Source organism: Musa acuminata, chromosome BXJ2-6 (assembly GCF_036884655.1).
Source record: "Musa acuminata AAA Group cultivar baxijiao chromosome BXJ2-6, Cavendish_Baxijiao_AAA, whole genome shotgun sequence".
Taxonomy (NCBI): domain Eukaryota; kingdom Viridiplantae; phylum Streptophyta; class Magnoliopsida; order Zingiberales; family Musaceae; genus Musa; species Musa acuminata.
In genome coordinates, this window is record NC_088343.1 from 44,353,056 (window position 1) to 44,365,425 (window position 12,370).

General features: G+C 38.6%; 3 protein-coding genes across 3 annotated transcripts; 2 read left to right on the plus strand and 1 right to left on the minus strand.

Moving 5' to 3' along the window:
• Nucleotides 1-3,286: 3,286 nt before the first annotated feature.
• LOC135613735 (lectin-like) lies at nt 3,287-4,357 on the plus strand. The gene is made up of 3 exons (XM_065110773.1): nt 3,287-3,468; nt 3,618-3,736; nt 3,815-4,357. Exons 1-3 carry the CDS (start codon nt 3,307-3,309, stop codon nt 4,185-4,187), a joined length of 654 nt encoding a protein of 217 aa, XP_064966845.1. The 5' UTR covers nt 3,287-3,306; the 3' UTR covers nt 4,188-4,357.
• A 1,759-nt stretch (nt 4,358-6,116) lies between these two features.
• On the plus strand, nt 6,117-10,022 carry LOC103990075 (PTI1-like tyrosine-protein kinase At3g15890). The gene is made up of 4 exons (XM_009409101.3): nt 6,117-6,497; nt 6,623-6,773; nt 8,691-8,953; nt 9,041-10,022. Exons 1-4 carry the CDS (start codon nt 6,454-6,456, stop codon nt 9,678-9,680), a joined length of 1,098 nt encoding a protein of 365 aa, XP_009407376.2. The 5' UTR covers nt 6,117-6,453; the 3' UTR covers nt 9,681-10,022.
• A 1,046-nt stretch (nt 10,023-11,068) lies between these two features.
• On the minus strand, nt 11,069-12,063 carry LOC135615906 (calmodulin-like protein 7). Its single transcript, XM_065114989.1, has one exon. It carries the CDS (start codon nt 11,981-11,983, stop codon nt 11,330-11,332), a length of 654 nt encoding a protein of 217 aa, XP_064971061.1. The 5' UTR covers nt 11,984-12,063; the 3' UTR covers nt 11,069-11,329.
• Nucleotides 12,064-12,370: the final 307 nt, after the last annotated feature.

The window sequence follows — 12,370 nt, forward strand, 5'->3', positions numbered from 1 at the left end:
AATTTTAATTTATTTAATTAGATATGTTTATGTTTAAAAAATTATGTATGAATTTTTATAATTTAATTAGTTTTAAATTTAAGATCATGAATTTAAAATTTTTAATTCATGGATTTAAGTTACTCTTTGATAATTTAAAATATTAAAATCTAATTTGATAAGAATAGTGTAACTAAGGTCTAACCTGAGTTAGGTTGATTTGTCAAACCGAATCGATTAGTACGATCCAACTCACGTGGTTGTGTAAAACTCAATCCTGTGACAATGTATGACCCAACCCATGTGATGAAGCATGGTCCGACTTACGTGGTTAAGTACGACGTAATTAATGTGATCAGACACGATCTCAATTCATATGTCTAGGTATAACCCAACCTACGAGCCAAGCGTGACCCAACTTGTGAGTGAAGCTCAGCCTAGTCCATAAAGTTAGGCCCACCCAATTGTGTGATTAGCGCTAAACACATCGCCGCTTCTCTATTTAGCACATTATGCCTTAATCTAATATATTACTTGGGACAAGCACATGCTGCCTATATTACCCATTCAAGACTCAAGAGGGTCTGTTCAGTTTGAATTAACACTATACAACATAGTCTAATTTTCTCTCTTTTTATTAGTTTAAGCTCATTAATTGATTGAATTAGATAGGTTTGATTAAATAAAGTTGGTTTACGATGATTCCTAATCAACTTGACAAATTAGACTAGTCTAGGGCGATTCTAGATCGGTTCTTATAAGGATTTGATGTTGGCTCTATTAAGTCCTAATTGATTAACTCTAGTTCAAGTCAATTGATTGATTGAAGATTATTGAAAGATTGATGTCTCATGTTTCTATGATTTTGATAAACTTACAATATAATATATGTAACTATGCTACTGGTTCATATTGGAAATACAACATATTAAATGAGCTACGAGCTCATTACAGTGTGGAGCCACCAATGTGTTAGGATAAGTTAACACTAAAAGGAGGGGTTAATTAGTGCTTTTGGAGAACTACATCGATCGTGAAAATTCATACGATAAAACCCTATCGGAAAGATGTTTAAGCTTAAAGATGTTCGTAGGAGAGTGATGAAGAAGTAAAAGTAGTTGCAAAGTAAGCAAATAGCAAAGAAGAGAAGGCACACCAATTTTATAGTAGTTCGGTAGTCGTGATATGCATCTATTCCCGATTTCTCCTCCATTGAGGCCACCAGCATTCACTAATGGTCTTCCTTCAATGGGTGAAGACCAACTAACTATTTTCTCCTTTTGGCATGCTCATGAGAGAACCTTTACACTCTCTTTTTATAAAGTTTCCCTCACACTCTTCTTAGATTAGTCTCTAAACTTAAAAAGAGAGACTCTACTCTTTACAATGGTTTACAACTTTAGAATCACAAAGTTTTATTCTACTTTCTTGCTCTCTTAAGTAGCAAAGATTGAGATATTTATAGATCCCAAATGACTTCAAAAATTAGAGCCAAATTTTAAATCCTCGAGATTTCGGGGTATTGGCGGTACCATCGCCTGTGTTGGGCGATACCACCGCCTGACATAGTCTTAGAGACTATGTCTTATAGATTGAGTTGCTGGTGGTTCCACCGCTTGACCCAACTTTTGGGTCACTGAATGAGTCTTTCTCTTAGCCCAAAACAACCCCATCTTAAGCCAAATGGGCCCATAATTGAGTTAACCTAATTACATTCAAACTAACTCAATTAGAACTCTAAACTAATTCGATTTAGACAAATTATTACAAAGCATAAATCATATGTTGTCCGACATGTCATTCCTTCTTCCGACGCATCGTCCTCTCTTTCAATGCATTGCTTAATCGGCATGTTGACTTCTTGCAATATTCGATCTCCTTAGTATAAAGTCTGATTCTTCTAGCCCAATGCCCAAACTCATGGCACAAAGTCCTTTTGTCGGCATGTCAACCAATCTTCTAACATGTTCAAATCCGGCCCAACATATGATTCTTCTTACTTCAATCAATTTGTTTCTCCTGATCTGATTGAAGCTAGTCCTACGTCACTCAAAACACATATTAGATCACAAACTCATCAATTGATTTCATCATCAAAATCTGAGATTCAACACAATTAACTTAGTCTAGCAAATCATACATCAATCATGGTCCTTCATCACACTATTTCTTAGATGCATATGTGAATGAATGGATAAATAAATGAATGATCATGATTGTTTATATATCCCTATTGAGTGTAGATAGGGCGATTCCCTATCTACGTAACGGTTAGATAGTTCCTCTATCAATTATTGAAAAAAATGTGTCCTCACTTGAGCTGGTGAGGGATATCACTCCATCCATTATCAGAAGTATGATATAGGTTCTCTCCGTATATTACCAAAATGAATCCATCTCGTAGAGTATGTCTCTTCATTCATCATTGGAAGAGTACAAATTGATATGATATGCGTTTTTGTTATATGATTATTATGTATGTGTTGCATGTAACAAATGCATTATTATTTTTATTATATAAGAATTATTATTATTTTTTTAATGCATGAGTTTTATAATAGATCGATATATTATTATTTCATATTAAACAATCTATATTTATATATTATGAATAGTGAATGTTATTTTTATGATTTCTTAAAGAATTATGTGTGATTGCTGATATGTTTTTATCTTATAATTTTTTAAGTAACCTATTACTTTATAATATCTGAAGTTTCGATGAAAGAAATTTGTTTGTCACTTATGACTCTACCAATTTTTTAATTAATAAAATATTTATTAATATAAAGACATGAATTTGAATTTAGAATGAAAAAAAAAAGAGTATAAATAAGAATAATAAAAATGATGATTTATTATTTTTTTTATAAATCAGGGACGCGACAGAAATGGTAAAAGCCGAAGAGAATATGTGCTGATTAGAAATGTCTGTTAGAAGTCAAACACACTGTTACAATTGCGGTACAGTGGAGATCGACTAATACATGACTTCTTCATCCTACTTTCCTGGGAATATTAGAGTGCAGAATGATTTCCTCACGAAGTGGGCAATCAATCAGTCATAGACTTAAACTGATGAATAGTTCCTTTTTCTTTCTAGATGTTAAAAAGTAGATACACAGTGCGGCAGCAAAAAAGATGCTTAATTATGAGGACAATTGGCTTTAGAGATTCCTCCATATTAAACTTCCCGTAGAAGTATGCTAATCGTTTTCGTAATATGAATGATTCGTTGCCTGGGAATTACGATTTCTTGTCACTAGTTTTTCTATATAAACACCTGTTGGTGAAGGCTGCATCGGTAGGAAGAAGTGTTAGTAGGCAATGGGTGCTGTGTCATCACGAAGGAGAGAAGCTAAGGAGGATGCCAAAAACAAAGTTCCACACAAGTTGCAGGCCATCAGTGGGACGGCAGCAAACCCCTCCGTGGATGAGAGTCTCGAGGACCACATCTCCTCGGGCAGCTTCTTAAGCAACAACAGGAAGGTTAGCCATAGCATCTGTCCTCCTCGTTGTGATTAACATGCATCTAATTCTGAGGAGAAATCAATTTCTTCGTTTATTGTTTGTTTTATTCCTGTCAAGTTTGGAGAGGAAGAAAAACATTCAGCTGATGCATTTTGCATGTGATGCAGAAGTATTGGGTGGATGAGAAAACTGGGGCAAACTGCTTCGCTTTGGTTGCTAGAGACCTATCGATCACTTGGGGTGATGACCCAAGATACTGGCAGTGGCTTCCGATGAAAGAAGCAGGGTAATCTTTTCCTCCCTCACTGTAATTTTCTTCCAAGCAAGACGCCGAGAATGAACAGTTGTTCGTGTTGTTCGTCAGGGAAGTGGAGATCGAAGTGGCATCACTGAAACAGGTGTGTTGGCTGGAAATCCATGGAAAGCTTGAGATGTCTCATCTTACACCTGCGGTCACGTACGATATCTTCTTCGAAGTGATGATAAGCAAGGAAACTGCTTCTGGCTGGGGAACACCGGTGAATCTGAGGGTGAAGTTCCCCGACGGAAGAGTTGAAGAGCACAAGGAGAGCCTGCTAGAGAAACCTAGAGGACGGTGGATTGCTCTTACAGTGTGCAAGCTCAAGACACGCCCCGAAGCAGCAGGAGAAATGGAGATCTCCTTGCTCGAGTGCGAAAGTGGACAGTGGAAGCGAGGCCTCATCGTTAAAGGTGTCATCGTTCGCCCCACGAACTGATTCGTCTGATTTCTATTAGTATTCTGTAAGATGCGTGAAGCGTGCATGAAATGTTATCACCTTCTGCTGTGACTTGCTGAACGTAGAAACTGATGACCCACAAAATAAGAACAGGAAAGATGAAGATTAGAGGCGAAGAAGAATATTCTTCTCTCTCTTCTTTTGTTGAACGTAAAGCTCTAATCCTTCCCAACTACTAAATCTAATTTGCTATCCATATATGTGTGGGCTCACAAACCTAAACTAAAAGAAAGTTGTAGCAATATTATATCATTTAAATGATTAATGGACACGTATTATTCATTATTTTTATTTTGGATGATGACTAGTTTGGATGTCGCATTAGATAAAAAAGTTCTTATGCCTACACATCGAGGACTACTTGTGACCAAGAATGGATTCATAAGAAGACAGTATGTGTGGCCCACCCACCCTTAGCTTCTTCCCCCTCATGAGCTGAGCAAGAAATCTAACACAAAAGTTGTATTTTCCGAATATTGCTTTGTCGGGGAGTCTAAAATGTTTGAAGAGTTTTGATATAGATGTTAAAGAATCCAAGAACTTGTATTGCAGGAAACATGTAACCGGATATATATAATTAAATATAGTAAATTATTTTTATGTTTATCCCTCGATTTAACTATACTGTATATCCATATAAATACACATAAACCTACATGTATGTTCTTATCGCCAATATTTATGTATTTTATGAGTCTCTTGTAATGGTAGGACTTTTAGGGATATTTCATGTGTTTAAATATTTAAATATTGATTTTTTTTTCAATTTAAACTAGTAGTTGAGAATCATGCTTAGTATTTCTCATGTTGATTATATTTAGAGGAAAATTAATGATACGGATATATAGCCATATAGCTTATTCTGTTTAACTCACATATTTTATAAAATCTAAAAACTTCGTATATATTCATTCAAATATAAATAATTTCTTGAAAACTCTTATATTGAAAATGACAAATGATGACCGATTAACTGAGGCTAGAAAGGCTAGAAAGAGAGTTCATAAGACTTCGACTCTCCTATAAAAATAAATAATGACTTACCAATTAATATTAGAATATGAGTTCACAAATTCAGCACTAAAACCTTATAAGTACTTACGTACTCATGTCGATGATGATAAATAATGATTTATTATATGTTAGTATGGTTAACCTACATTAACTAATTATCATATAACTATTAGTTGGAGCTACAATATTATTTAAAAAATAATATGATCGTGAAAATATTAGAAATATTTTAAATGGTTAAATATTTTTAAAACTATTATTTGACATTAATTATAGTTTTTATAAAGTTTATTAGAAAGATGTTAACAAGATAGATATATGTGAAGGATATTCTACTTGGAGAGATATGTATATTAATATATCTATATTTGTGATATCAAATTTACAAAGACAAATATGTTATTTCCACATTTCGAATGCGTAAATCATCACTATATTGAGTAAAATATCCAACAGTACAACCCCGTAGGATGTGACGACCTATCTTTTTCTTTTACGACTTTCAGTTACCCGCGGACCAGATCTCAAGGACGGGCCCATGGGACCGATTCTGTTCCCAATAAAAGAAAGGTAAGGTTATCGGGTAGCCGAAAAAGTAAAAAAAGACATTTCTTATACGGTTCTCCTTCGGCTTGCTTGCGAAGATAAAAACTGTCATTCGAAACCGAGAAGCCACAAAATTAAATAGCAGTGCTTCAGCACCTCAGAAAACAAACCCAACAACATACCTTAATCCGAAAATAACTAAGGGGAGAGGATCCATCCTGCGAGATCGATGGTCGGAATCGTAAGGGTATATTTATGGGTGTGATTCGTCGGTGCCTGATGCATTTCTAAAAAATAATGATACCAATAAAGCGTCAACCACCGAAAGCTGTGTTCGGTGTGCTGTTAATTCTGCTCTTTCTTTCATTTGTGCCATGTCTTTTCCTCCGTCCCTGCGCTCCTTTGCGTTGTCTCTCTCGCTTTCGCCTTCCCAAACCCTCCTACCCTTACGGTCTCTCCCTCGCTCTCAAGATCGTATTTTTCACCTTGTATTCGATCTCCGTTTTCGGTCGTTCCAAGGCTACTCACTTGGCATGGCTTCTGCCGCATTGCTGGCAGAGAACGTGGTTCTGTTGATCTCCCACTCTTCGCTGTAGCCCAGAAAAGCAGAGCGCGGAGAGAGGAGAGAAGCGGGAAAGTTGGTGAAATTGGTTTGGTTTCATCGGAGCACTGGGAGATTTTTCAGATGGCTCTCTGTTCCTTCTTCTGCTGTGGGAAGACATCTGATAGGTGCGTTGTCTTTTGACATGTTACAGATTAGGCGTAACTTTGGATTGGATTCGGGTGAAGGTATATCGTCTTTGGTGCTTTTTTGGATGGTTTGATGACGAAAAGACTGCGGCTTTGGCATGTAGGAGGGATAAGTGGAAGAAGAATTCCTCAACTTGGAGGGTGTTCTCTTTAAAGGAGTTGCAGTCTGCCACCAACAACTTCAATTACGATAACAAGATCGGAGAAGGGGGATTCGGCAGTGTGTATTGGGGCCAGCTCTGGGACGGATCTCAGGTGATACGAGATCATGCCATCTCTGTTTCTTCATTGACTTCCTTTATTTGTTCGTTTAAATTTATCAGCCTTCAATATTAGATTACCGCTGCATGCTGTTGTTGGAGTTGATAAGATGATCGATTCAGGATTTTGATTTTGTGTGAGTTTGAATCGTTAGAAGAATTGCGCTCGGAATAAAGTGACTTCTCGTTGTTGAGAAATTCCAGGATTATGACTTCTATTTGGATCACAATCTTTGATATGGTTGTTAATCTTTCTAGTAGATAGTCTATTCTGAAGCAATGTGGGTCCTAAGTGGCTGTTGGTTCGTAGTTCTCAAGATATAGTGGAGTTGATCTCTAGTGATAGGAATGAACTAATTGAGAAATGCTTGATAATTGAGGTGTGACCCATAAAATACACACTCGTTTGTTCTTCTTCATCATTCCTCAAGCAGCTTATTACTTACAATTGCTGAAGAAACCATCATGTCCCTTTTTCTTTCCCTCTTGGAGATCTATGGTCCAACCGAATCCTTCCTTTCATAAGAGCAACAAAGAGAATCTGGAATAATATATGCTCAAGTTGCTTATCGTCGCCCCACCAACATAAGGGAAAAGAAAGAAGAGGATACATAATTTATATTACAGATGAAATTTAAAATCACCCATAACTGTAGATAGATTAATTAAAGCATTGCAATATCCCATGGTATAGGAGATGACATTCATGCATTTGTGGTGAAGTATTTCTTTTCAATCTGATGGGATCACAAGCTCTCTACTGTAATCTCATTATATTGTAGACTGTAGATTCAATCAAAGATTACTTTTCTGGAACTAAAGATGGCCACAGTAGATTGAGATCTTACAACCAGTTGCATGTGAATTGGAGTCCAACTGGATCTTTTGATGTCATGAAGTTGGCAATCTTTTGAGGTTATATATATATATATATATATATATATATATATATATATATATATATATATATATATAATTTTTTTTTTCTTTTCTAATCAGTTGCTCATGTCTTTGTCTTCTCTGTGAGCCTCCCCTCCTTGTTCCAAAACCCAAAAAAAAAATCTAAAAGCATCCTGGCTTTTTCGTTGGCAGTACATGGAGCATGAAAATTTGAACAGTCAGTCTAAATGATACTTTAAGGCTCTTATTTCTTGTCACACAAGCTTTGAACTTTTTTCTGTAAAATTAAATTTTCATAGGATAGATATGCTACTTGATTATTATAATTTATAATATGATACATTGTAGTAAGCTAATAGAAACCAAATTTGCTAAAGAATGAAAAAATCTTATATGTTTGTGATACTTCAATAAATTTTCTTGTTACTGGAAGTGTGCTGTACTTGAATCTCTTTCTCGAGATTGACTACCTATTTCATGGCATATCCATATTTGGCACCTATTATAAATTCTAACCTTCTAATGATTTATATTTTCAAGGTCCATAACATTAAGCACTCTAGAATCATCTATTACCAACCAACATGAGGGTCTTCAACCCATAGTAACTGAAGAGACACATTTGCCCCAAGGAAGAACTACTGAAGCATGACTCCACAATCATAGCATAATGACAAGTGATTAACTCTTTTCACTTCTTAGGAGATTTTGGTCATGCCTTCACCGACCGGTGGTGAAGAAGTTATACGTTGGTTGAATGAGTGAATTAAATTGTCGGTTACATGTAGATAGACTAGATTTACTTTGAGACGACGTGTGCATATTTTGAAACAAGTTGTCAGCTTTGACCAAATATTGTTCACCATGTTTCTCGAGTTGGTTCTTCTGTAAAATCTCTTCGCGGTAGTCCATTGGCTGCATAACAATGTCTGAAGTTTGATTTTCTTTTATTTTTGTTTATATATTTTATATAAAATACCAAATTTTAGGTTTTGCTTTTTTTTTCCCCCAGATTGCAGTCAAAAGATTAAAAGTCTGGAGCAACAAGGCTGAACTGCAATTTGCTGTTGAGGTTGAGATTTTGGGCAAAGTGAGGCATAAGAACCTCTTAAGTTTGCGAGGATACTGTGCTGAAGGACAAGAGCGTCTTATAGTTTGTGACTATCTGCCAAATCTCAGTCTAATCTCACATCTGCATGGACATAATTCAGCTGAGTGCCTTCTTGACTGGGACAGGAGAATGTCCATTGCCATAGGGTCAGCTGAGGGGATCGCGTAGGTCTACATACTCATGAACACCACCTTCAGTATTATTTTACATGTTTCCTGTTACATACCTTGATCCTTTTTCTTGTTTGACAGCTACCTTCACCACCATGCAACACCTCGTATAATCCATAGGGACATAAAAGCAAGCAACATTTTGCTAGATACCAATTTCCAGGCACGAGTTGCTGATTTTGGCTTTGCCAAGCTCATCCCTGATGATGCAACTCATGTTACAACAAAGGTGAAAGGCACCCTTGGCTACCTTGCACCCGAGTATGCCATGTATGGAAAGGCCTCAGAGAGTTGTGATGTATATAGCTTTGGAGTAGTCCTTCTTGAGCTTGCTAGTGGAAAGAAGTCTATAGAGAAGCCGAGCCCAACAGTGAAGCTACCAATTACCGAGTGGGCTCTACCTTTGGCTAGGGAGAGAAAGTTCAAGGAAATTGCAGATCTGAAGCTCAAAGGGAACTATGCAGAGGCAGAACTGAAGAGAATGGTGCTCGTTGCTCTCATATGTGCGCAGAGCATGCCCGAAAAGAGACCAACAATGCTGGAGGTAGTGGACTTGCTTAAAGGGGAGTCCAAAGAGAACCTATCTGATTTGGAGAACGATGAAATGTTCAGGCCTGAGCCAGCTGGGATTTCTCAAGTACTGTCAGGTCCTAATGGTAGCTCCGATTTCATATCCGAAGAGAAGAATTCCGAAGCAAATGCAAATGAAATGGGCTCATAGATGCAAAGCATATCATCTCGTAATACATGCGTGAACGAGTTACATGTCCAGATGGATCTTCGTCTTCTTCGGTTTGAGTGACGTATCTGCCTTCTGGTTTGAGAGTTTCCTGATTGTAAATGGAGTAATGCATTGAAGTTAATGTTTTGGTTGTCAGTGTTTTATGTTGCTTTTAAATTCTGAACTTAGACTGTTGCTCGAATACAAGGACATGATGATCTGAGTCAATATGATGCCAGTGGCATGGCACTTGCTCTTCTTTTTGTGCTGAGCAAGCTGTGTAAGAAGCATGTTCTTTGGAAAGATATAATTGGGCAATATGCAGCATTTTCTCTCCCCTCATCCCCCCTGCATAGCTTTGGTCCTTCATATGAAAGTACTATCATGCAACAGGGCATTTTGAGCCACTAGCCAACATGTGAATGAAAACTTTTAAGCATTCGTGAGGAATTTGACTGAGTTTGAATGGCTTCTTCAGAAACACAACAATAGTTTCAGGTTCGGTTCAACGAAGAATGAGAGACTTAGTTTAAATTTCTTCTAGAAGTACAGGGATTCTTCAATCTGTGCCCGTTCCATGGCTAATGATTCTTCAAAGGAAAAAGCATCACATTCTGCAGAGCACCAAATCCTTTGCTAAAGTAAAAGAAAAGGAATGGTATGCAAGGAAAGAATATGGACATGGTATTCTTTTCCGACGACCCCATCTTGGACAAGGTCAAGGAAAGAATATGGACATGGTATGCAAGGAAGGGCATGAGGAGGAGTTGCAGTTGTTTGGGAGACTAAGCAGTGGTCTTCTGACATCAACATAACATATATTACACATCAAATTACCTCCTCTAAGTTGACTGCACTTTCTATTTGACGCCTTCAAATAAAATCATCTACATGTTCACTTAATTTTGATGAGTTGGTTGCCGCAACAGCATCGAGTATTGTCCACATTCAACCGTGACAACGAGAGAGAGAGAGACTGAGAGAGAGAGAGAGAGAGAGAGAGAGAGAGAGAGACAATAATTGTGTTGATTCCCCTGGCCCGCGTGTGCTAGATATTTTAGGATGGAAAGAACCTTCTCTTGCCCTGTTTTGAGCAGTCTCCGAGTCTTGCTAGCTCATGACATGAAAGATGGGAGAGAGTGGGTAGATGAATTAGAGACAGCTTAAGCAGCCTTTTCTCTGAATTAGATGGACTTCAGCTTTCTAATGTCCATGTTGAAAAGTATTGGAAGAAGCAGGTGGCAGGGGCTCTCACAAGAACTTGCTGATCAAAATTGGACTTTTAAGCTCCTCAACCACAAAATCTCAACAATTACACTAGTCATGAGTGTCCAAGAACATCAAATGTGAGTCATATCACATCTGCACCATGATTCCTAACATGAAAATAACAGAAAAAGCAAAAGCTCATCATAGTTTCTGAAGAAGAAGAAGCCACAGCAGCCGCAGCGACATATTTCTTCTCCTTGAAATGATTAAAACAGGTTGTTTATAACTTGAGAGCAATGGTCAGCACAAGGAAAAAGAGAAGGAAAGAAAGAAGAAGAAGAAGAAGAAGAAGAGGAAAGAACTGGACATGGGTTAGCTTCTATGGATTTACACCCTCTAAGTTCATATAGCAGCACAAGGGAGCTGATCGACACAAAGGATCAAAGGAGCTTCCCACCTTTCGTCTTCATCATCTTCTTGAATTCATCGAAGCTCACCTTGCCATCCCCATCCCTGTCCACCCTCCTTATCATGTCTCTGCAGTCCTCCAGCCTCGCCCCTTGCTTCAGCCCTAGCGAGGTCAGCACCGTGGCCAACTCCTCCGCTGCTATCACCCCATCTCTGTTACCATCGAAGACGTCGAAGGCCTCTTTCAAAGCCGTCTCTTCTTCCTCCTCTCCGCCACCATCTCCACCGCTTGGTCCTTGACCTCTCCCAAGCGCAGCGTACAGCTCGCGGAACTCCCCGAGGTCTATGAGGCAATCTCCATTGGTATCGACTCTTTCCAACATACGCATCGCCTCATTGCCCGTGACCGCGAGGCCCAACCTCCTGAGCGACTCCTCCAGCTCCTTTACGGTGATGAAGCCATCGCCATCCTTGTCGAAGGTCGAGAATATGCTCTGGAGCTCGATGTTGTCGTCCTCGTTTCCCTTCTCCTCCTTGTAACATCTTTCCACTGGCTTTGGCGGTGAGGAAGCAGCGGGAAGAAGTGCGCAAAGCCATGGTATTAACTTCGAACGGGGGAGGAAGCAGTAGTAGTTGATGATGCCGCAGGTGAAGAGAAATATGGCGAATAATAGGAGGATTTCCATCGCCTCTCACTGTGAAGAAGAAGAAGAAGAAGAAGAAGAAGGGGAAGAGTGGCGAATCGCTCGAGGAGGAAGAAGAATAAGCGACGGCGTTAATATCTCCACTTCAACGAATCATACGCGTGGTTGGAAGCACCGAATCCACGAAACCGCGTGAAACCATCGTAACGGCCCATCCATCGCCTGGACCCACGGTTCGGATCCAACGTAAAACGCGTGCAGCACAAACAAAGAACCGTTCAATCCTCTTCAAGATTCGTGCACTCAAACCCAGAAATGACGGCCCCTCCAAGTAGCGACTCTTCAAGAAACCGCGTGAAACCATACTAACCGCCCATCCATTGCCTCGGCCCACAGTTGGGATCCACTGTACAACGTGTGCAATACCGA

Coding starts and splice junctions, on each gene's coding strand:
- LOC135613735 (XM_065110773.1), top strand. CDS start 3,307: ATGGGTGCTGTGTCATCACGAAGGAGAGAAGCTAAGGAGGATGCCAAA. Junction 3,469..3,617: donor TCTTAAGCAACAACAGGAAG/GTTAGCCATAGC, acceptor CATGTGATGCAG/AAGTATTGGGTGGATGAGAA. Junction 3,737..3,814: donor CTTCCGATGAAAGAAGCAGG/GTAATCTTTTCC, acceptor GTTGTTCGTCAG/GGAAGTGGAGATCGAAGTGG.
- LOC103990075 (XM_009409101.3), top strand. CDS start 6,454: ATGGCTCTCTGTTCCTTCTTCTGCTGTGGGAAGACATCTGATAG. Junction 6,498..6,622: donor TGTGGGAAGACATCTGATAG/GTGCGTTGTCTT, acceptor TTTGGCATGTAG/GAGGGATAAGTGGAAGAAGA. Junction 6,774..8,690: donor AGCTCTGGGACGGATCTCAG/GTGATACGAGAT, acceptor TTTTTCCCCCAG/ATTGCAGTCAAAAGATTAAA.
- LOC135615906 (XM_065114989.1), bottom strand. CDS start 11,983: ATGGAAATCCTCCTATTATTCGCCATATTTCTCTTCACCTGCGGCATC.